The 25,199-nt window shown below is 46.4% G+C and overlaps 1 protein-coding gene across 4 annotated transcripts in view; it reads right to left on the bottom strand.

Moving 5' to 3' along the window:
- Nucleotides 1-25,199, bottom strand: part of Ush2a (usherin) — a 658,323-nt gene that overhangs the window by 35,358 nt on the left and 597,766 nt on the right. For all 4 annotated transcript variants that reach the window (XM_063236705.1, XM_063236706.1, XM_063236707.1 and 1 more), the window contains 3 exons: nucleotides 18,617-18,844; nucleotides 11,103-12,628; nucleotides 8,002-8,323 (listed from right to left, as the gene is read on the bottom strand). In XM_063236705.1, coding sequence (XP_063092775.1) covers nucleotides 8,002-8,323; nucleotides 11,103-12,628; nucleotides 18,617-18,844 — 2,076 coding nt within the window. The remainder of the gene's footprint in view (nucleotides 1-8,001; nucleotides 8,324-11,102; nucleotides 12,629-18,616; nucleotides 18,845-25,199) is intronic.

The raw sequence follows: 25,199 nt of genomic DNA, 5'->3' as shown, positions 1-25,199 counted from the left end.
CCCCACATTCCTCTCTGAGCAATGACAATAATAATGCATATCCTGAATGATCATTACGAAGCTAAAGTAGTTAATCCACAGAAATTCTTAACATAGTTCCTACCAAATACCAAGAGTGCATTATTCATGTGGCAGGATAGGAGAGAGAGACCAGCCACTTTAGAAGAGACAGTGGGTTACACTGCAAGTCTGTAACCAGCTTATGGGCTCCAGGGAGTTGGCAAGGACCAATAAGAGATCTGAAAACCCTCCAGCATTCTGAGATTAACCCATGTTTCTTTATATATTTCTTTCCTGATCTTTGTGGGCTAAACTAAGTAAAATCATGACTTTTCAGAAATATGGTTCCTCCATTAAAACTTGTCCATTGGATGTCATTCTCTACTTTGCCTTATTATGAATTAAAATTTCTCAGAAAAGTTCACAAGCACAAGCAAAAGCAAACATTAGAGCAAGTCAATGGGCCCTCCAGAGAAAGGAATTTTCCTCCTGGCTTTCATTACCAATATGCCTATAGGCATCAAGAAGAGAAGCACACACTTTGCTTGATGCTTATAGGCATCTTAGTAATGATCAGATCTGTCCACAGATAGATAAATCAATTAACAAGAAGGAGTTGCAACCTTCTCCTTAAAGATTTCAATTGAAGGACTCTGATCCCCTCAAATGAGTTTTTGTTTCCACCTGTAGACTTGATGGCTTCACAGACCAAGACATTTCCGGAGAGTTGATGAGATGAGCCTTTGGTCCACGTGTTTATGTGAATGCACATTCAGTCTTCCTGTTTACTTAGTGGCTTATTGGCAATGGTGAGTGGAAAACCAAAGGCTGCCTGGGGGATCCTGCCCAGAAAGGATCTACTGGAGCAGCGATGTCCCAGGAAGGGCAGGAGTGCATTCTAGGCTGAGCTATGGGGGTGTGCAGGCTTTATCCAGGTCCCTGCTCCTTCCCTTCCTCCCTCCCTTTCTTCTGCTATGAGACTGAAGAAATCAGCCACCTCCTCATTTCACTGTGCAGTGACTTGCATGGTTGTGCATTTCCCTGTCAGGGCGTCCCAGGCTCCACCAACCTATTTAGAGAGAACAGCATAAGAGTGGCTATGAGAGATCTGAGTGGTGTGGGTCCTGAAGACGAGAAGGCCTCTTGTGCCCCAAGTCTGTCTTCCTGTCACTCAGATCTTTCAAGTGTTGCTGGTCAGAGTGACACTTTCACAGAATCTTTATTTGGGGGCAGCGATGACTTAACCATTAGGCTTTACATTCCCAAGGGGTAGAGTCCATGGTTTTAAGCCCCTAACAAACTCCTAGTCACTTGGTATTCACTCTGATCACAGTAGGAGCTTTATGATCACAGGTTGTTTTATAGGATAAAGGCAAGTGAAGAAAATACATCTCTTGTTTTCAGGGTGTTTGTACTGGAGGGAAGCTTCAGGTTTCGTTAGGGAATCTTTGTTCTGATGGCCAAATCTTGGAACTGCTTGTGGAGAGCCATGGAGCAGATTGGAATTACACAGCATCTTCATTCAGAAGCAGAAAATTCTAGTGTTTTCACATTTTGTTTCCAGAAAACATACAATACAGACACAGGCAGATCAGTGTTGGCTTAAGTGACATATAAATCTGGGTTTCATTTGCTTGAGGGGGAAAACATGTCTTCAGATACATAACATCTCAAAGATAACCTGTAATGGCCAACAATAGCTTCAGAGTTGTTTGTATCCCAGTGTTTGCTCTGGAAGCCTGAACCAAAAGGATTGTGAGTTTGAGTGTAGCCTGGAAAAATTGGCAAGACTCTCTTGTCAAAATAAAAATAAAGGATTTGGAATGCAGCTCAGTCTAAAGACCCTGAATTCAGTCTCTGGCAACACACACACACACACACACACACACACACACACACACACAGAGAGAGAGAGAGAGACAGATTCTTCAGGGATTCCACAAGAGATGGAGCACACCCAGAGAAGGCAGAAGGGTCCTCACCCCTGGGTGTAGGGTGATCTGAAAACAAATGCCAGAGGGTAAGGAAGACAGAAGAAGCAGCCCGGTGCAGGGGCGGACAGAGTCTCCCAGCCACTCTGGACTCACCTGGTGGCCTCTAGTCTATGCTGTACATGGAGTCCTCGAGTCTCAGGACAAATGCACCGCCTGAGCCAGATGATATCAATAGATCATTTAAAGACTTAAGCTGTGGGCCATGGGGATGAAGGGAGCTTAATTCCTGTGAGAGAAACTAACCAAACAAAAGCATCCATGCTGGTCAGAAATACGTTAGCGAGATTAATTCCTCATTAAATGCAAGTCCCAAGCCCAAGGGGCACGTGCTCAGAGCTCTGTCTCTAACTGCCACGGGAGTGTGGTGCGGAAAGGGCTGGGCTGGGCAGATGGCTCAGATCACAGGGCAGGGCACAGGAAGGCAGAAATCCAGCCACCACCAGGAAGGATCCTGGTTCTGGGTCTGGACAAGGGAGGCTTTTGTTGAGAAAAGAGATACAAGTAGAGGAAAAGGAGGGGTGCCTGCTGGAGGAGCTTCACTCTGCCTTTGCTGCCTTCCAGTATGTGATGAACCATTCGCGGGTGCAGAACAAAGAATTCTCTTAACCTGACCCTTTACCCTCTTGCTGCAAAGGGCAGTGCTTCCTACTTCCCAGGAGGTGGCCAGGATCTGGCATCCTGCCTATAGCCTGACAGGTTTTTCATTTTTAGACACATATGTCTTTAATTAAAAAAGGGAAAAATTAAGTATTTTGCCAAAGCTGTGTGATTATAACTCAGCTGTTTTTTCATCTGGAGTACAGAAAAGTTGTGGGCATCCAAGGTCACAAAACAAAGAGGTCCTAAGTACCTCTCGGGGTAGGGCATCTGTCAACCTTGGTAGGGTGCAAGGTGCTGGGACGGATCTTCCTGCTGGCTGGAGCATTTTCCACACATCCTGTGCCTGGAAGTGGGCCTGGGACCAGCCCTGTTCAGTGGTGCTTCACTCCCAAGCATCACAGAAGGCACAAAATAGAACGGGGCAAGTCAGAGTCCTGCTCTTGGTGGAAATCTGAATGCTGAGAGGGAGCCGTCCTCTCTCCACTCTCAGAGAACGGACTGTGGTAGCCACACTTGTTGGGACATCGGCCGAGTAGTTCCTAGCATGAACCTCTGTCCCTAGCACATCCATGCAATGACTCATTCAACTTCAGGGCCAGCTATGGGCTCAGAGCTACTTCTTATATGTATTTTAAGGACATGGAAATTGAGGCACAGAGAAAGCAAGCCAGGAGGGATCTTCTTGGATGATTAGAGAGAGACTGGGCAGAATGGGGCTAGAGCCAACCAGGATGAAGGAGGGAAGGACAGAAGAGGTAAATCCAACATCACATCCTACAGTTGGGTCCTCAAGGCCAGGGCTCACATGTTTGCTTAGTTTCATGAAATTCCTTCAGTCCCCTTCCCAGACAGGAGAGCTCATGGGTCTCTTTTCAAAATTTAATTCAAGTTGGTTTGCTATTCTTGGGAGTAAACTACTCATCCTGCCTTGTTGGTATGGATTTTCTCACAGTCATACATGGGACTCATATGCAGTCAGCTAAGTAAACTAAGTCTTTCATTCATTTACATTTCTGTTTTATAATATATGTATAATTTGAAAACCCAGTGTGTTAGTTAATACTGCAGTTAGGTCTCGATACAGGACAGTATGGCTGCTATTTCCTCATGTCCACCTTGGGAATGGACAACCCTGTGGCCATTACCTGTCTGAAGCTGACCTCCCAGACCTGCTAACATCCACACAGTGCAAAATGAAATAATATGAGGAAATGAAAATGCTTAGGATCAGGATTGTGTCATCTTTAGTTTACCAGGGCCAACCAAGCGAAGACAAAGTTTGATCTGAATTCCTAACCACAGCATGGTGGTGGCCCATTCCAATGTGGCCTCTGGAGGGGACCTATGTGTCTAGATGGGAACCCTGTGCTGAGGTCTGTGCCGCAGAACTTGTAGGTAGGCGGCTGGTTCCTGGCGTGATAGGGTTTGGACAATGTCACCTCCTCTAGGTTGGGGCCCTCATGAATATGATTAGTGTTCTTTTTTTTTTTTTTTTTTTTTTTTGTCTTTTTCCTTTTCATCGGTACCAGGGATTGAACTCACGACTGCCTGCTTGCAAGGCAGGTGCTTATGCCGCTGAGCTAAATCCCCAGCCCCTATGATTAGCATTCTTACAAAGAGGAAGAGAGACCAGAGGCAGCTCACCCATTCTCTCCCATGTGCCATGCAAGAGCACAGAAGGACAATTGTCTGTGAGCCCCAAACCATGCCCTCAGTGACACAGGGCCCACAGACACCTTGAGCTTGTACTTCTCAGCCTCCAGTTCTGTGAGAAGTGTTTGCCTCTAGCTGCTGTCTCTGGAGCTCAGGGATAGCAGTCTGTATTAAGAGGCAGAAAGGCCTGGCATGTTCTTTGCTCAGAACCATAGAAGCTGCCACCCTTCTCCAGCCCCCTGTGGCTCACCCCTTTCCATCTGGTGGTCTCTTATTGGGCCAGCTCGGGGGAGGCCTCCACTGTACGCTTGTGGTCCTCAGTCAGCTGCCTCCGGGAGGAACAGTGAGAATCCCTTCTGGATCTCCTCCTCTTCCCATCCTTGCATTCTCCAGTTTGGGGACAGCACAATCTGTTACACAGCAGTAGACAGCCCTGGGCTTCCATGGTGGCAGCCGCAGTTCCAGGCCCTCACACTAGAGAGACACAGGACTTCCTCTCAGTCACCCAGGCACTAGGTACCAATATTCTCCAGAGCCCCTAAGAGCGTGTGGGTGCTTGTCACTCTGTATGTCAAAGTGGGGACGTTCCCAGGGGACTACTGAAGTCACTACCAGCACACAGTATGGTGATGGGAGAGTCCCAGCAGTTCCTAGCATCTCCCAAGATTCCTCCAAAAATGTGAGTGTGATTGACATAAGCCACTTGCTAAGAACACAGCTGGCGGGGTCCCTTTCCCTCCATTCAGGAATCAGCACTCAACAAGCTCTCGGTGATCCTTCTGTATAGGAAACACTGAAAACAGTAGCCTTCCCAGGGCTCCATACTGAAGAATTATTGGGAATAGATGTCTGTGGTATTGCATGGCTTTTCCAAGTGAACTGGCTACCAGCAGTCTACAGGAATTGCTGTGAGGTGAGTGACATCTGTTAGTCCTGGTCCTCTGTGGTCACCACTGTGAGTGGCCCTTCTCTGTCTGTCCGCACCCCTTCCTCCAGATGGTGCCTGACCCTCTAGCCTAGCAGAACTTGTCCACATCATACCCCTCTGTCTCACTGACCAGCTAACCGGTTGAATTAATTTAGACTGGAGAATGCAACCTATCCTTCCACATAACAAAATCCTAGCAGTGTCTTCAGTAACTGAACTCAAAAGCAGAGTGACTACAGTTGTGGGTTGGTGGTGGTCACATCTGATGCTCCCAGGAAACACCACGCAGCTGGCTACCACTCAGCAGCAGAGCGTGGCCACCTCTTGATCAACTGTCCCACACTCTGGGACATGTCTCCTTCTTTGCTTTTGTCCTGACAAATCAATGAGTTACTTAAAAAATAGCAGTGGAAGATTCAAGTCATTGTCGAGGGCCAGGTAAATAGAATACACGTAGGTAAAGATGTTTCCTCCAACGTGCTGGCTGATGAAGTGATTTTACAGTGGGTTTAAGAGCAGGGCAACTCATGTCTAACAAAATGCTCCTTTGTTAAAGGAAAATAAATTCCTTTAATACATAATTTCCTCATGGCTTTCTACAATTACTTACAGTCCGTAAAAGCTCCGCATTCATACGGGCTAAATGAATCCAATAATTTAGTTCATTTACTTCAGCATTGAAATCTCTGTTTTTCAAAATATTTTTTTTAGAAGTACAGGGCCCGATAGGCTCCAAGTTTTTCCTGCTCTGTATTCTTCTACTGTAACAACACAGGATTAGCTAATAAGTGCAAATTTGAGATCAGTGTGTTATGAAAACCAAATTAAATACAGTCCTTTCATTTGGGCGTGATGAAGGAGGAGGAAGCCTGCCACACAGAGCTGATAATAACCGTCACAAAGGGGTCTGCCCAGCTGGAGAGATTCTCAACTTGCCTCCGCTCTGATCATCCCGAGCGCTTGGAGTTCGCCATTCCTTAGAAAACCAGGATGAGACTTCTTCAGCTAACGTGACCAGTCTTTAACCCAGTGACACAGGACAGTGAATCCCAAGGGAGCTGTAATCACTGGTTTGCCTTTAGTGCCTCTAGGTCATTTCGTTTTGCCTAATTCAGGCCAAAGGCTTTGTGCTAATTCCGCTCAGCTCTCTCAGGAAGAGATTTCTATTCACAAGGAAAAGGAGATAATTAAGAACTGAGGGGTCTTTGGTAACTTGACATTTTTCAGTAAAAATAATGAGATGAGAACAAAGGGGTGGCCACACAAGTTTCTAACAGTATTCTGGGCCCTCAGTAGGTATCTTGTTACTTCATAACATAAGCCACCATCTTTATCCTAAGACCTTGGAGCCTGGTGGGTTTTAAAACAATTTCGTTTTTTAAATTTCAGAAAGGTGACAAAATTGATCTACTGAATAGTTCATAATGTCTCCAAGATGACCAGATTAGCGATCCTACAGTGAACAGCAGTATTTCTGCAGTGAAACATACAAATATTCATATTTAAGGGAAATAAATACTACAGATAGTGTCAAGCTATTTAGATTGGGTTTTGCCACCAAATGATTTGTGCCCTTCCAACCCCAAGAGACTTTGAGATTTGGAATTGCAAACAAGAAGTTACGGGTTTATCTCTGGGTTTTTGTGCAAACTACTCAAGGACCCCTCCTTCAATTCTGGTTTCATTGGCTAGTGTGCCCTATACATTACTGACCTGAAACTTACTTTTTTTCATGCTTAAAATTTTATGCTCAGTTAATTGTTACTCTCATTGATTTGGTCACCGCATTCCTCAGTGATTTTATTTCTTGTTACAAAAATAATTTTAAGGCTCAGTGTTTCTCCTTTAAGAAAATTTGCCCTGGCATTTAACGCTTATGCCAAGCAGCATGCTTCCTTTGACTTCAAGCAAAAGAAAGGGACTATGGCTCAGGCAAAAGAGACTTTACTGGGAGGACACAGAACAAAAGAGGAGCTGAGAGCCACACTTGGAAAAGCAGAGAAGAGAAACTCTTTTAATCTGAAGCAAGCAGGATTGCATCAGGACTTCTCACCTCTACCTTTTACGGTTTTTCCCAGGAGCTCTGCTGAAGAGCAAACCCAAGGTGGGCCTGAGGGCTAGGTGTGGCCTGTGGTCGGTCAGGAGAATCTGGCTGACCCTCCCACCATACTTGCATCAGGTTTGTAGAAGCCTTTAGAAGGGGTTGCTACTACAAGAAGATGCTTAGGAGTTCCAAAGGCAAAATAAGCCTAACAAAAATTCTCTATGGGTTTCAAAACAGCTTCAGAATACTACTCTTCAAGCTTGGCTTTTTAGGGAGGTGCAAAGTCTCACTGTGATTATTTTTGCAAACTTAGTCCACCCCCACTTAAAAGTGAGTTACATCTCTTGAGCCTTTCTCCACTTCTCTTTCTTGAGGACAAAAGCTACCGATGTTCCTCACTGGATTTTATTTTGTTACAGTTAATGAGTTATGTGCAAAGGGATCTTCCACCAAGGAGCGTCAAGAACCGAAGCAGCCCCATCAGAGGGGAGCCTAAGGGTGGAAACCAAGTCATTAGAGCAAAAAGCAAACACTTTCCCTGTTTACCTAGCACAAGCAAGTATCTATCACAGCAATCGAGATCCAAGGAGGTGAAGGCAGCAGATGAATCTGGCCCTCCCCTCTGCATGTACTGCTTAAAAATGCGTAACGGATATTACGTCACCCTTGCTCAGCTCATCCTTGCATGAAGCAGCTTTGGGAACTGAGAGAAATCCTTATAGCAGGCACCGATGTGGTACACGGAACCTTGGCACGCACTGCTGGACACACACAGCTCCTACCTGGTACTCGTACTTGGTGAAAGGCAGCAGGTCAGAATCCATGAAGGAGTTCGAGCTCCCGTTGTAGGTTAGCACTGGGTTGGATTTTCCAGATGGAGTCTCTGTTTGTCTTCTGTACAATTCATAGTGTAAAATGTTCCCATTGGGCTGGAGCGGCCCTGTCCACAGAAGGGAAACAGTGGGCCGGAACCCCCCAGGAGCCGTGCCCACCTCCACATGAGGAGGAGGCTGCATCTGAGGAGCCATCTCCAGGGTCTGGATGGAGGTCCAGTCGCTTGATGCACATCCCAGGGCAGTGCAGGCTTGAATTCGTACTTCATACCTAAGGGAAGGAGGCAGGATTATAACTGGTCAGCACAACAGACCTGAATGAGACATCTTTCAAAGACTAAGTGTTCTCAGAAAAGAAGACAAGTCTGTATGGATTATCATTTTCTGGTATTGAAAACTGAACACAGGGCCTTTGCACTGAGCCACCCCTGGCCTTCTTACCCTTCTTGTTTTGACATAGGGTCTTTTTAAATTGCTAAATTGTCCAGGCTGGACTCCAGCTTGCAATCTTCCTGCCTCAGCCTTTCACAGTGCTGGGGTTACAGCCTGTGCCATCACACACTCAGCTCACATTTATTTTTATATACAGCTGTTTTGCTGCTGGGGATGGAACCCAAGGCCTCGTGCAGGCTAAACAAGAACTCTACCACTGAGCTACACCTCCAGTCCATGGTTAATTCTTTTAAAGAATAATGAAGTCATATTTGCATGGAATGTTCTGAACATTTTAAGCTCTCTTGACTTTGCAAACCAAAAGGAAGATTCTCATCTGTTTGTAAGGAGTAAGCACAATTCTCGCCCTGAAGAAGGCTGCATGGAATACATAAACCTTTGGGATTCTGGCATGGTGAAAACTCTAGCGTTCTGCAAAAGTGTCTAACATAGCAATGAAGAAGGCCGCTCAGGGATTGAGAGCCAGTTCAGCAGCTCTGGGCTTCCCTACCTCTGCAGCTATGCCCAGAGGATGCCCCAGGCCCATTTCTAGATTGTGAAGGGACGGCTAGGAGTTTAGGTCTCAGGGGTAATAAATCCCCCACCTGATGCCTGACATCTTAAAACAGGCTCCGTGCACCACACAGAGACCTTCTGGGGCCAAAGTCAACCCAGCTGCTCTCCAGATTATCCATCATGGCGACACCTTATCATCATCCCCTAAACTCAACTAATCAATTATGCTTTGCCTCAGCCTGGCACTTGAAAAGGTCTATTTACATAGCAGGGACTCTGGGTGAGTGTGCAGTGCCCATGGCAGGAAACCAGTATGTTTTACCCCACTGATTTTATGACACCCCTCCATTCCCCTCAGCACTCAGCTCCCTTTATGTCTCTGGGCTCAGCCTCCATTCTCTGCATCCAATCTCTGACTTTCCTCTTTGATGATCGGCTGCTTCAGCTCTCCGGTGAGCTGCTTCCTGTTCTGCTAGTCTCCTCTTCCCCCTTGGTGACTTTTTCCATCCCCTCTCTTTCTCCTCCCCTCCCCTCCTCACTTCCTGCTATCCCTCTCCCCTGGGATGGGGAACACACCCACAGCTGCATGTGGCAGAGGTGTGAGGTCAATTCTGATTTTGCACCTTAGGCTTATTCACCTTATTCACCTGGATTATTTGTGGTAGTTTGGAAATCCTAGTTTGGTTGCTTTCTGGAACACTCCCAAGCCACTTCTTCCTAGTGACCAGCTAGGATGCCCAAAGGAGGACACATAAATCTGTAATACCTATAAATATGAATGTGCTTTAAAAGTCACAGGGTAGCAGTGCTATTCTGTTTTATACCCTCAGTGTCACAGCATTAATCACAGGGGATGGGAACAGACCCTTACTTGCATCTTCGAATGTTCCTAATAGGCTCACTAGATTAACCAAAACTTTTTTTGCTCACGCCTGGAAAAGTGTCCCTCTCGTGTCTGGGAAAACCATATTTGTCTGTAGAAATCTTTGTGAAGAAGTTTCAGGACAGGTGAAATTGATAGCATTTTTGGAAATTGCATGTAAAGTCAGAGAAAGAGGAAGCTGGTGAAAATATACAGCTCTATAGCCTGTGTGGGCCTTTTTAATGACCCAAATTAGAGTAAAATAAAAGCCAGCTCCAAGCATGCGGATTAGCCATGCAGGATACCTGAGGAAGTTTTAATTACTCTTTAATATTTAATATGGCCCTAAGTAATTGTCATGAATAGATGCAGAAGACCATGAATGTTTCATTTAACCAGCACCATATCTCAGAGGTAGATAATTATAGAGATATCTAATCTACACATCAGTAGATTACAATGAGAGCTCAATTTTACCTGCGGTGGCTGGAAATCAACACTTTGTCTTCAATTTTTTTTAAAAATGGTTCTGTTAATTTTACTAAATTTTAAGCATAAAATGCCTTTTATTACTCTTCTCTCTGGGGACTCAAGTTACTTAAAATATGAAAGGGAATACTGCCAAGCAATTATTAAGCTGCAGGGAGATTCCTTTGTGGTAGGAGCAAAATGCTTTCATGTGAGGCAAAAACCTGGAGAAAACCCAGTGCCAGCAGAAGCCTAGAGAGCAGAGGGGTACTGAGAAGTCACAGCTCCCTGGCTGAGAGAGTCCTAAAATGGGAGGAAATGGTCCAAAGGAGCCTCATTATCCCCAGAAGAAGTGCTGGGTTACTAGAAAGGCTCTTCCCAGTATGAACCATGGTCTGGACCAAGTCTGGCTGGTAAAGGAGCTCCCTGACTGCTCTGGTTCCTACTTTAAGGTGCCTCCCTCTGTTCGTGGCCTGGGGCCCTCCTGGGGCTCTGGGAATTGTGGTGGGTCTGCATGATCTCAGGAGGGATGTGATTCAGGGCGTCAGCCTCATTCCTGCACTGGTTCTAGACAGGATAATGAGCTGCAAACCCCACCTGCAGGAATCCTGCTCTTGGGGGTTATGCAAAGGCAGGTTTCCCCCACTATGAATGTGAAGTGGTTGTGCTGGGGACATCTCCTGCCTGGTCCTTGGAGTCTTCATTTGAATGAGCTGGGGCTCCCACACCAGAAGGGACAGTGGCTCCCTCCCAGAGCTCCCTGCTCGCCCACCTACTGAAAGGCTTCAGCTGCTCCACCACAAGCGACCGTTCAGCAAAAGAACCGTGCGTCGTGTTTATGTGCACGGCTCTCGTTTCCCCCTGGAAGAGCTCACGGATGATAAGCGTGTAATTGACGATATCACCATTGGTCCTCGCCGGAGGGTCCCAGCTCACTATGATCTCCCGGGGACCCTGGGTATGCAGTTCGGCAGGCCGCATCCCTGAGGGCGCCGAGGGGCTGGTCCGGTGTTTGACAAGAGGACTGGAAGTGTGCCCTTGGCTATTGGTGGCGGTCACTGTGTAGCCGTACTCCACTCCCGGGGTGAGAGGGGCATCGTGATAGCGTGTTCCGGGGCCAGTGTACACCACAGCCCCATCCCTCCTCAGCTCATAGCTTCGGATCCGGCCATTTGGGTTTCTCGGGGGTTCCCAGGTGACTTCTATGGATTCGGAGCTTGTGACCAGCAACACGGGGGAGCCCATGTTCTCTGGCGGGGCCTCCATCGTCCAGGCAGACCTGGACTCACTGACTGTGCACCCCCCACTTGTGCAGGCGACCAGGGAGAAATTGTACTGAGTGCAGGGCTGCAAGTGGGAAACCAGGAGGGTCAGACCCTGCCCGGCCGGCTGCTCCTTGTTGTCGTATCTCAGCAGGTACCCAGTGATCGCCCCATTTGGCGTGGATGGTGGGGACCAAGACGCATTGATCTGACTGGCACTGACGGCGCAGAGCGTGGGAGGGCTGAGCCCCGACGGGGCCGCCTCGGGGGTGGTGACCTGGGCGGCCTTGCTGGTGGAGCAGCCCGCGAGCGTGCAGGCCAGGACAGCGTAGCTGTAGGTGGAGAAGGGCAGCAGGTCGTCGTCCGTGTAGCTCAAGGTGCCAGCGTCAAAGCTGAAGGGGTAGCGCACCCCGTTCTTCTGCAGCCCGTAGGACTGGACCACCCCGTGGGGCTGTTCCGGGGGCGTCCAGGAAATGAGCAGGGCGGGGGGGTCCCTGGACACCCAGGCCAGCTCCGGAGGAGAGAGCCCTTCGGGAAGCGCCTGCAGCGTCCTCACCGCGCTCCAGGCGCTGCAGGTGTGGCCCGCGGAGTTCCAGGTGCAGATGCGATACTCGCACGGGGTCCACGGCTGCACCCCTGTGTCTGTGTACGCGAAGGCGCCCCTTTCCGGGGGGCTGTGTTCCACGAAGACGGTTCTTTCCTCGGCCTGGGCCTGGGTCGTCCAGTTCCCACGCGTGAGGTCTCCCTCGCATCTGCGAACCACGGCGTAGCGCGTGATCTTCCCATGCGGGCTCGCGGGCTCCGACCAGCGCAGCTCCACGTGCGTGGGCCCCACGACGCGCACCGCGGGCGCAGGCTGGGACTCCGGGGCGCCCTCGCCGGTGCGCAGCCGCTGGGGCGCCGAGTGGGCGCAGCCGGCTGCCGTGCAGGCCTCCAGGCTCAGGGTGTAGACGCTGCCCGGGCGCAGGCGGCGCAGCAGGAGGCTGCGGCCCGGGCCTCGGTACTCCGGGAGCCCCTCGCTGAAGACTCCGTAGGCCTGGGGCGGAAAGAAGAGGGCGGAGGAGGGCAGGTGAGTAGGTGTGCGCAGGGGGCTGCCGGGCCCCCTTGGGACCTGGACCTCTCATCTCCTCTCTTCCAGGCCGAGAGGAGCACCCTGACTCTCACTTTGCAAATGGGGGCGTTTCTTGTTAATAAAAGACCGAGTTGATAGAAACATCCTTTCAAAGGCTGGGAGGCAGGTAAGCACCGAGCCACACCTCAGGGCTCCGACTTCCCGTTTCACCTAAGCCATATCACAAGGGTCTCCTGTTTATATTTGTGAGGAGAAAGGAAGGGCATTCGAATCCCCTATTTTATCCATCCTGGGGGCGTATGGCCCCATCCTCTCTAGGGTGAGACCTCCCTACGCTGTTTATTTTCCGTAGAACCTTCTGGGAAATGAAATTGCAACGCTTACTATCTGTTTATTTGGGGGGGTCAGAGCTGAAACGTGTGTGTGCATGTACAGGCACAAATGCACATATATTACACGTATGTATAAACGTGTGTGCATAATACATGCACGACATATATGTATAAATACATATGCATAATACACACAAATATGTATTTTTGATGAGTAGGAAATTGAAAAAGAAAAAACACCCTGACTTCCTTGCACAGTGGAGGAAAATGGCTTGCTTCCTTTGGAGCCAAATATTTTTGCACAGGTGAAAACCATCTGAGGCTTATCCTCCAAAAGCGGGTAGTTTCCCTCTGCATTATTCTTTTGGAAAGACAGAAAGTGACTGTAAAGATGCAGGCATTTCTGAGCAGGGGCTTCCCATTCCCACAGACGAGAAGTGGAGACCCCTAGCTGTTGCGGCCACCCACCAGACCCCAGAGGGCTCCTCTAGCTCCCGACATTCCTGCAGATCGCCGATGGAGGCTAACCTAGACTGGGTGGGTGACAGCCTTCGGTCACCGCAGGTTGCAAGCCCAGCTTTTGGAAATGGAGGTTGGGTATGATTCTCCTTGGGGCTCCTAGGAGAAGGGGAGTGGAACTGACCCCGAGTGGGCAATGGTAGATTTCATGTCAGCTCAGGAGCCTCTTGGGCTCCCTGGCAGCTGTGCTGCCTGTGACATTCCGGGGCAGATGTCTACTGAGTGTTCCCCTCTCACCCAGCTCCTTAGTGGTTTTGGAGAAAAGTGTCCAAATGTGTTGCCGTAATTCAGAAGACTGTGCCCCAAAGGCTCAGGCATTAATATCTTGGTTCCTGGGGTGTCACTGTTGGGATGTAGGGTGGAGGGAACTTTGTGGCCTGTCCTGGCTTCATGGTGGATGTGCTCTTGCAGGGAACCCTAGAACCCCATCTCTCCCTCTTCCTGCTTCCTGTCTCACGTGGTCAGCACTTTTGCTGTGGCAAAGAGTCCCCACTTTGACCTGCTGCCCTTCCCAGGAACCCAAAGATGGGACCACCTAACCTTGGACTTCTAGCACCAGGAGCCAAAAAAACCTTTTTCTCTTCATAAGTTAGCTGCCTCATGTATTTTGTTATAATAAGAAAGCACTACCTAAGACATAGGGAGACTAGTCTTACTCTAAATTTCTAACTATACATTTTCAGTGGGGGCCAACCAAATTGCAACTGTTTATTTCCTTAGGCATTTGTTCTCTCATTTTCCAAAGCAATTATTTTGTTCCTTTTCTTTTCATCACTATTATTGCCAACTCCCTTCTCTGGCTCATCATTGCTTACTGGCATAACCACATGGTTCATTAAGGACAGAAGCCATTATAAAGGGACATTTTCAAGCTACGCCATTATCACCAAATCTAGAGGCACAGTACAGATGGTGCCTGACTGTGAGAGCTGACTGAGATTTTTCAAACTCATCATGCTGAGAAAGTGTACACTTGTAGCATTTTATTTCCCTTTCTTTTATTTCTCTTTTTTTTCTTCTTTCTTCCTTTCGTTCCTTTTTTAATCTTTATAGTTTTGGGGGTGGAACCCAGGGTCTTTACTACTGAGCATATTACCATACCCCATTTTATTTCTTACTATCCATGTTATAGTAAATATGTTGCAGAAATAATCAGCACTTAACTATAATTTAGCTCTTGTGTGTGATGATCTTGCTCAGCTGTGGGCTAACATGAGTGTTTCGAGACTATTTGGAGCAGGCCAGGTAGAGCTGTGCTATCCACTTGGTTAGGTGTGTTAATCTTTCTACTTAGCAGTGTTTTAGGTCACGATGGGTTTATCTGATGTAAGCTGAATGTCTGCATTTGCCTTTTTCTACAGATGAAGGATCTGTGCTCCTACTCAGGGGCGGTATCCATCCCATCCTGGGTATCCATCTCATCCTCCTGTCTTCCCTAACAACTTCACTCTTGTAAATTGTTATGGATTAAAAACTGGTGGTCAACTTAATGCCAGCAGAATTAAATCAGCACGGTACTGAGCATAAATGTTCCACCTGAGGAAAGTTGCCAGTATAAATAAAGACATGGAGAAGATGAGTGAGATGATGTGGGTTTCTCTAAAGCTTTACTTTTCTGAACCATTGGTTCTACTGGAGGAGCTCGTCATGACTAGCTTCCCCAGTGGGAGTCTGACCTCTGTCATCAGAGGAGTTTGGGATGTTGTTGGTGAGCGTGGCTGTGGTTCCCTTTGCGGGGGGCTCTGGTCTTTACATCAAGCATCGTTTCCTGGCTCTGGAGGGGAGACATGTGTCACTTAATCTCCAGGACAAACTCGTCATACTGGCTTTCTGGTATGTACCCAACTGTTAGTGTCAGAGGAGCTCAGGACCTCTATGTGGTGAGGATGGCTGTGGTGCTTTTCAGGACAATCCTGGTCTTTGTTGTGTGACTTCTCAGCTCCAATGTAGAACCCTCATTCCACCAGCACAGCTCCTTCATCCTGCTGGCATGGACTCTCTGGCTTCCACCGCTGACCTTTGGGCCTTCCCAGAAGATTCATAAAACAGACTTGCGTGAGTCCTTGTCATGGTCTCTAGACCTCCAGTTGGACTCGTAGGAGGCATTGTCATGGGCTCTAGGTCTTCATCTGGACTCATGAGGACATTGCTGTGGGATCCAGGCCCTTGGCTAAATATTTGGGTCTTTAGTGTTGTGGACAGATTTCCTGCACTTTCTTATGTTAATTCTGGGTGACCATCGTAAAATAATATTATAAATTCTGTGTCCTGATTCTAGTTGTTCGCTTTACAACCCCTCACTACAACACAAATCTTCTCATTATTTCCTCCAACATTAATTTATCTTCCTTTTTGGCTATTTCCAGTAATGTCTAAATGTGCTGTAGTATCTTTCATTGATTTTTAAATGCAATTTCTCAGCACCACAGTCCCCTCGACATTTCTCCATTTTTATTCCTCCCTGCCTCCCTCTTTCTCTTTTTCCTTCCCCTCCTCCCACTTCCCTTCCCTTCCATTTCCCTCCTTCCCTTTCTCTTTCCTTCCTTGGTATTGTACACTGAACCCAAGACCTTCGTAGAGAACGACATCCCCAGCCCTATTCATTTTCAGTCATGGACTCCTGAAGTTGCTAACTTGTCCAGGCTGAGCTAGAACTTGTGATCCTCCTGCCTCAGCCTCCCAGGACTGGTATGGAATTACAGGGGGGTGACACCCAGCCTGCACACTGTCCTTTTCATCCAAGCTTTAATGCACTGCCCTCCTTACTTCCTCACCCACCGTTTTCTCCTGAAGCCATAGCACTCAACAGTCCCATGCACCACTTGATCCTGCCAAGATCGCCATCACCTCCTTCTGCTCCTCCTCCTGCAGTCCAGCTAATATGGCCTCAAATTACCTGACCTCACATAGCATCAGGCATATTTTCTCTTCACTTTTGGGACATCCCACTCTCCTCTCCTCCTATTTGACTCTTCCAACTTCTTAGCTGATTTCTCTTCCTCCACTTGATCTCCAGATTCTGTGTGCCCCACGGTCCAGCTCCCATCATCACTCAATGCTTTATTTCCATACCTGGTCTCATGCAGCACCAGGCCCACAGGCCACCACCCTCCCACAGGTGCCAAACATTTATTATCTCCATGAAGACCTTGCTCAGTGGCTGCGGGCCCACTGCCTCTGGCTTCCCACTTCCCTTAAAACCTGTGCATCTTCCAATGCTCCCTCCTCGAGCACAGCGCAAGTTCAAGACCTAGATGTCAGCTTGCAGCGCTCTTTATCCTTCATGTTCCACAGCTGGTCCATTAAAAAGATTTTCACCTCCACTTTCTAGGTCTATCCCAACACCGCTGTACTTCTCCACTTCCTGGCTCCCTCTGTAATCCCAGCCATCTACCTCTTACCCTGAACTCTCCAACAACTTCTAACTCCAATTTCTAACTCCATCATTGTCTTTGTGGTCCATTTTCTACCCAGAAGCCAGTTTAGAAACACACATTTGATTGCTCTAATCTTTTGCTTCAATCCTTTTGGAATGTTTCATTCCCAGCTCCTTGCACAGCCCACAAGGTTGGACACAACCAGTCTCTGACCGTTTCCTCCAGTCTCTCCCAGTGCCATCTTCCTCTGCTCCCCAGTGGTGAACCCACGTCACCTTCTTCCTCTCCATGGAACAATACCGAACCCATGCGCACCTCCTCATCTTGCATTTGCTCTACACTTTGCTGGAATGTTCTGCTCCCATATCTTCACATGAATGACTCTGTCTTGTCATTCAGGGCTCAGCTCAAATGTCAACTCAATTCAGACAGTGATCCGTTCTGAAATAGCCTGAGCAGGCATAATTGCATTGCTCTGTTTAATTTTCTCCATCCCATCCATTGCTTGCTGAAATGCCGTAGTTTATTTACCAGTTTCTGTTTGCCTCTCTGTCCCCCTCCCATGGACTCCCCCACACTTATTCACACACACGCTGGGGGCTGTGATAGCAGGGACCTTTCCTGTCTTGTTCACTCTTGAATAAGTGCATGGCACTTAGTAGAAACTCAATAAATATTTGGTAAAAAATAAACGGAGGTGAGAGGAGTCAATATTTCTCTTGCCCATCATGCTAGGGAGCAGCAGGCACTGGGTAGGGACACAAACACTCAGGGCAAGGGCTGATGGGAGTGGAGGAGGAGCTTTTCCTTTCCGAGGGGACTCCCGGCTGGTTCATACCTATGGGACGTCGTTCCTAGGGCACCCCAGGATGCGGGGTGTCTCATGTCTGTGCTGCCTGGCTGGTGGGAAGTGCTTATCTCTGTCACTTTCTCAGGTCCAGCGCTGGGTGGAGACACAGTCCCAGAGACACCTCAAGGGTGACCTGGGCCCGGGAGCTCCAAGCTCAGTTCTAAGTCAGCTGTGTGTTCCCTTCCGCTGTTACTGTTCAGAGAGGATCCAGGGAGGCTTTGGGACAAGCTGCATCTTAGCCTCTGCTACTCTGTGTGGAACTAAGTGGGGGTCTCTGTGGCTGGAGGAGGAGAAAGTGGAGGACAGGAGAGGGCGGTGGTGAGAGCAGCTGCAGGTTGCAGAAGGGCCGTCATCGGGGTATGGAGGTGCCTATGGTGTGCGGGGCTGGAGGAGATAGGGGACACGTGTGGTGGCTGGGACCCACAGGTTAGGACTATTGGAAGGAAGGGGAAGTCCAGCTTTCCCGTGGGTGAGGAGGGCTCAAAACATCACAATGCACCATTTGCAGAATGCAACATACTAGTGACACCTAGACATTTGTAGGGCATTTATACGGCTGCTGCTTGGGTAGTCAGCAGCCACCTGTGACTCGTTCATGATCCCCATGATACACAGCAGCAGGCAACTAGCAGCAAGGGTGAGGATTAAGAGAGAGAATCCATGGGTGCCCCAACCATGGTAGTTGGGGACATGGGGTGCGCTGCACACATGTGGCCTAGTGTGATCTGTGACTGGGCGCCTGGGGGAGCTGTCAGGGAGATCTGAAGAGGCTGGGGTGGGTGTCCACCCACCAGGACCCCACAGCACACCAGACCTCTTCCTGTTGTCGGGAGCACGAGAAGCCTGACTTCCGGTGCAGGCATGCTGGCCTCACCTGGATCACCCCGTTGGTCCTCATGGGCTCTGCCCACTGGAGCAGCAGTGCTCGGCCATTCTCTCTCTGGTCCACGGTAAAGTTGCTCAGCCCACTCGGGGAAGATTCTAAGGTTTGAACCAGAGTCCAGGGACTTGAAACATCTCCTGCGTGGTTCACAGCCACCACAGCAACGTGGTAGGTGGTGAATGGCTCCAACCCGAACAGCTGGGCTTGGCGGCTTGTGCCCTGGAAGACAGTTGAGGGGTGAGGTCTACAGGTAGCTGGGAGGCCATGCTAACAAAGTACGTGGCCAAGGCGCACTGGGAACCACAGGGTCCTAACCTGTCACTAAGAAGCCTGCGTGTTTGTTCTTGTTCTTGCTGACACCTTGAACACAGTACCTCATGTCATATGATTCCAGACACCCAGAAAGTCCAGGTGAGATAAACTCCTTGAATTTCTGGAACTGGCAACCCAAGGATGTGCTATGCGATTTTTTTTTTTTTTTTTTTTTTGTACCGGAATCGAACTCACAACCTAGTGCTTGCCAGGCAGGCACTTATGCCGCTGAGCTAAATCCCCGGTCCTGCTGTGTGAATTTTAAAACAAATCTGTGAAGCTTCAGATCAGGGCTATGAGTGGCTCACGACATCAGTGGCACCCGGCTGCAGGGCAGAGATGGAGAACTGCCCACTCACTTAGTCTTAAGTGTCTGGAAGTTTATTCTAAACCATCTGAATTCTCTAATCCCTACTGTATTTATTTACACATAAGACTCTTGCATCTCTCCAATATTCCTCTCTCATTCCCTTGCTGTGTGTTTGTATCTTACAAACTTCATAAACAAAAGCACACAAGAAAACAGTAATGAGCCTGCTTAACTATAAATGAACAAACACCCCAAGAGAAGTCTGCAGTTAATAGAAATGTGAACATGTCCTCATTTGTTAAAAACACCATAACTAAGACTATGAAATGTATCTAAATTAATTATTACTGAGGCTTTGAGAATTTGGTATTTATTGACTGAAAAGAAAAAAAAAGGACAACAGATTTTGTTTTCTTACCTGCTTGAAGAAAAATGTATAACATATTTTGCATAACTGGAGCTAAGAATCTTAATGTTTCCAAAGGCCCTGGGGTCTTCCCACATCTGGACTGGATGGGTCTGTCTGGTTAAGGCAGGAATTATGTCTTCAAGTGGGGCGATAATATATGTATAGGTAGCATGCAGACAAATTAGCATTTTCACTGAATCCCATACTCATTACCAATTAGGAATTTTTGACTGGGTAGTAAGATATTTACATTAGTGATGTAGGAGAATGGGATAGGTTTGTTAGATGTTTACACATAATAGTCTTCTACTGTCTTCTTTTCTGGAGGCTGAGAGAGGAGGGATGTGTAATGGGGAAGAAGATCTGTTATGGTTTATATCTAGATATACCTCCTCCCACCCACCCAAAGCCTCACATGTGTATAGGTGGGGCTTTGGGAGTGGTTATCTTGTGGGTACATAGTACTGGGTCATGGATTAGTTCACTGATTGGTTTAGCATTGCTCTAGGTGTGGATGATGGGAGACCCACCCTGGGTGTGTGTTGCACCAACCAATAGGCTTGCAGCCTGGATGGAGTAAAAAGGGCAAGAAGGAAGGTTTACTTCTTCCTGCTTGTCCTGCTATGGGCTGTTTCTTCTTCCTTATGCCCCTCTGCCATGCTGCCCTGCCTTTGAGTCAGCAGATTATGGAAACCTCCATAAACTGTGCTAAAACAAACCCTGCTTCCTTTAACTTGTTGGTGTGGGGTATTCTGTCCCACTGATGGGAAAATAACTAACCAGGATCTGCTTTTTGACAGACACAGAACATCAGACACAATTATATGTAAGGAAATTCTCCTTAACTTGGGGCTATAAAATTTTTGCATAAATCTCAGACTAGGTGACAAACAGAATAATTTTAAAATAAACTGGTTAGGCAAACTCAAAATAATGTAGAAATAATTTTTCACACTATTTCATCACCTTCTTAATTATAAAGTTCCAACTGTGTTAGCATTTTTTATTATGTGTTAAGCACAGGCAGAGAAAACATAATTTCCTTTGCCTGTCAGAAACCTATAACGCCAGTTTTCCTATCTCAGTAAGTTCCCATTATGATATTACACGCTAACCTCTTGAAATCTTTTAATATTTAAACATTTGCTAAGCGACCAGACTCTGAAACAAATTTTACAGAAATACTAATTTCTCTTTTTTAAAATATTAAAAGTTAGATCATAAATATTTAAAAACTTATTTCTCCACAACATTAGATTGGTTTTTTAGATAAATATAACACAGAACTTGAATGACCATAATGAATATTAAATCTGAGGATGCTACAAGGGCTGATTACAAACATTCTTTGCCAATAAATGATTCCTTTTCTGTGGAAATAGGGCAAACATGGTCAAGATTAATAATGCAAAAAAGAATAATTCTTTGTTCAAGAATCTTCAGTAGTAGATGCCAAAAAAAGCATATGCTCCAAAGCAAATTGTAATCACTTCTAACAGATTATATATAAAAAAGGAGGGTGCTGGGGAACACGTAGAGATGGCTTTTGTCGTAAGAAACATGGAAAGCATGTGGGCCATAGAGCAAAAACATATGCATATTGTCAATAACAACACCTGCTCCATTACAGTTTATTTCAGAGCTGAGATTCCGTTCAGCCCCTAGATGGCAATACTACCAAACACTTTTGGTAGCAGGAGTACTTAATGATTAATAACCAGCATTCAGTCATCCAACACACTCCAGGCAACCATTAAAAAAAATAACAAAACTGATTTCATTACAGATTCTTTTAGTAAACATTTATGGCTCAGCTCCTTGAAAGCAGACGTATTCAAAATGCCCTGGCCTCAAAACTCCAACCATCTAATATAGAAACAGGAACTGCTTGTCTTGGATCCAACCTCACACATTCCTGGTATGGAAATTGTTACACGTATGATTCCACAAAGGGTGATTACAACAGTAGTTTTGCTGAATCTGGTCTGTTTTGTCTTTAACAACCATAGAATTAACCACATCTTGGGGTGAGGAGGAAAACTTCCCTTACAATGAAATTTAAATTCTCATATTAATTTATTTCTGAAGAACTACTTCCCTCCATCAAAATAAATAAATAAGTAATCACACATCCCTTAAACAGATCTCAGCAATAGGCATGCTTTTTGTCAATGACTAGCAAAGGTCACATGAAAAAGAAAAGAAAATTAAAAATAATGAAACAACCCCTAGCCCTTTATGGAGCTGCATGTTAGGAAACAGTTTGTATTATTCTCTTCTGAATAGACTTCAACACCAAAGTTCACTGGTGTAGACTCCTTCTGCAAGGTCTTCATGTAGTTCCCCGTATGAACTGGGTTGTGTCCTGTTCATTAATTCAGTTACTTGTTATGATCTTTATTTATTTTGGTGCCAGGGATTGAACTCATGACCTTGCACTTGCCAGTCAGGTGCTTATGCCACTGAGCTACATCCCCGGCCCCTGTTAGGATCTTTAAATTCAGAATTTTTGCTTGAGGAGTGTGGATTAGATGCTGGGGATACAGTTGCTTCCTTGGGAGCTGGAGCGTTCTGTCCCACTGACTAGTGAAGGTCATCGCTAAGGAAATCACCCTCCCTTGCTTCACCTTCCTGCCCTTCCCTCTATTCCATTTCTCCTCTCTGCTCTGGTTCTCTCTCCTCTTTGGAGAGTATCTGCATTTGATATGTTCCTCCCTTCCATTTTCACCATTTTATTCTTTCTGTCCCTTTACTCCTCCCAGCTATTGATTCTCATGAGCTACACTGTTTGTTACCACTGATTCTGAGCTAAGAAGTTGTACTGGCTTTGTTTTATTTCTGTCCATTCTATACGTGTCCATAACCTTCCTACTGAGAATAGATATAGATATAGATAGATATAGATATAGATATAGATATAGATATAGAGATATATAGAGATAGATAAGTAGACAGGTATCTAAAACTGCTTTTGTTAGGTAGCAGATGATGAGAACAACCCAAGAAAGGCAAACCAGGAAAAAATGTATTAGATAAAATCCTTACTCTACCATCAGATATTTCCAATGAAATTTAGCCTCCTTTACTCTAAAAATTTATATGTAAGGAGGTCAGAGTTGGGATCCAAATCAGCGTATCACTTGATAAGGCTTATGCCTTATCAAGACAAGTTTCTCTGGATACTCCGCCAGTTGAGGTTCTGCTGGCAATGTGATACATTTTAACCTCTCCCTCTGCTCCTGGGGACGCTTGAAGCTACTCCGAGTCTTCAGCAGTCTGACAATTTTACACCATCTCCTCTGATTATTTTTGATGACTTGAAGTGCCCCACAGGTGGCCATGGGGTCAATAGGTTTATGTAGGTTGAAAATGATCAAAAATTACCATTGATCTCCAGCTGTCAATAAAAGGCTGCATGGGGATACTCCCTGCACAAATGTTTAAACTACAGAAAGCTACCTAACTTAGTCATCTTTGAGTCTATTGATCTGATGATCCAGCAGTTTCCAGAGCCTTCCCTGTGGTCTTTGTGGTGCATTTTCACTAAACCCGCTTTCCTTAGCTCTGAGGAATCTTTTCACCCTGCTGCCAGTAATGAACCCCAACTGCAGGGTGTGAGACCCGCAGTGCTTACGAGCAGAGCATTCCGTGTGCTTGTTACCCCTTGGAAAGGGTTAATCTTCCTGCTCACCACTCACTGCCTTTCAAGCCAATTGGGGTTTCTTTTGCCTCTGCCTGTCATTGATTGTTCTCGCTCCTAAAATTGATGAGTTGTGGTTTATAAATCCTGACCAGCTGGTAGGGTTCTGTGTCCTCCTTAGTTATCATAAATACCCAATCTCAGAGTGTGAGTACATAAAAAGATTGCCTTTTACCACAAAAGATAGCATCAAGGAGGCCAGGGATTTAGCTCAGCTGCTCAAGTGCTTGCCTGGTAAGCCTGAGGTTGTGATTTCAATTCCTGGTACCAAAAACAAACAAACAAACAAAACAACAACGAAAAAGATAGCTTCAAGGCAATCTAGATTTAAGTGTATCAACCACCCAGATACCTCAAGTTATATTCAACTTTCCTATGATAACAAAGCAAAGGAAGAATATAATCAAGATTTCCTGGTTTATATAACAACAACATAAAAAAGAAAAATGAGAAGGTCTTCTTTACTGCTGCCTTAAAACCTTGGCACGTGGGTGTGTCATACAGTGACCCAGGTGACTTTTATACATAACAGGCCAACACCGAATGTTTTTCTGAATTTCTGAAAGCCAGATAATTTGAGGTATGGGTTCTGAAAGGCCATTTTTTTCTCTTCCATTTATAAAGTTAGTGTTTAAATTCCTCAAATGTCAACCAACATATTCGTATCTAGTATTTATTTTTTCAAAAATCAAATGAAAATATCACACATGATTTTTTTACTATCACACTTGAGTGTTTCTCCATGATAAACTAAGCATGAGTCTTTGAAGCCAGCGAGAAGTTAATGCTGCCAGAAGTATTTTCCTGATTTCACATACTAATGTCATGCTTTACCATTGTTTTCTGACTACTGACAGTGGTGTCACAGTTCACAAACACTTTGGTTTGTTTGTGAGCAATTTTTGTTTGCAAGCAAAAGCCTTCGGCCTAAATTTTGTTTTTTACTGCAAATTCCATTTTGGGTGACAAACATGGCTGTGACCATCTGTCCCGCACAAACACAAACATGGTCATCTTTTCCAAAATCACTGAACAAACTAAGCTCATGAACCAAGGTACCACTGTATGTCTCAGCTGGTGCGGCAAAGAAGACTTTCATAAATAGCAACCAAGACATAGACAGTCCATGTAGAGTCAGAAATCATCTCACAAGGAAGGAAAACCAAATGCCCTGCAGGTTCATGGTCTGTGGTATCCCGGTCATGTGGTGGGTGAGGTGCTGTCCTTGTGTGGTCTGGAGGAGCTGCTAAAATGGGCAGTGGAGGCGTTCAGCATTGAAGTCAGCGGCTCCATTCACGCTTTAAGCAGTTCTGAGCTGTGTATGAGACTCTGTCAGGTTATGGTAGGGACTCGAGATGCGAGACACAGGCTGCCAGCTTGGAGGAGTGTATGGGTGGGGGGATGCAGGGGCCACACGCTGCAGCACGCGGCCGTGCTCTGCACACTGCAGGTAAGTGGCATTAGGCGAAGTGTTTTAAGAACCAATTGTGTGTGAAGGACTCCACTGTACGGTTTGAAGGAACAATGGAAGAATTCTAGGTTTTGCCCTGACAGTGTTATAGGTCACAAGCAGTGACTAGTAAAATAATGAAACCCCTAAGAATGAATGCATTCATTCATTTATCTAAATGCGATTCGCCTAGCGAATACAGATTGCCATTTCTACCAGACGATAGAAGAACATTTTCTTGGGAATAGTATTTTTTAAAAAATATGTATCCAACACTGATTCCATCTCAAAGTTTGCAATTGTTCTTTGGAAACAGGGTCATCCTTTTATCTAGAAGAAAGTGAGGTGGCGTTTGTTACCCCTGACCTGAGTGAAAGCCATTGCACTTGTGTC

This window comes from Cavia porcellus, unplaced genomic scaffold, assembly GCF_034190915.1.
Source record: "Cavia porcellus strain 051 isolate PalLab524CR breed Dunkin Hartley unplaced genomic scaffold, mCavPor4.1 scaffold_26, whole genome shotgun sequence".
Lineage (NCBI taxonomy): Eukaryota > Metazoa > Chordata > Mammalia > Rodentia > Caviidae > Cavia > Cavia porcellus.
Note: the sequence above shows the minus strand (reverse complement) of the source record. Positions and strands in the feature narration are given on the sequence as shown.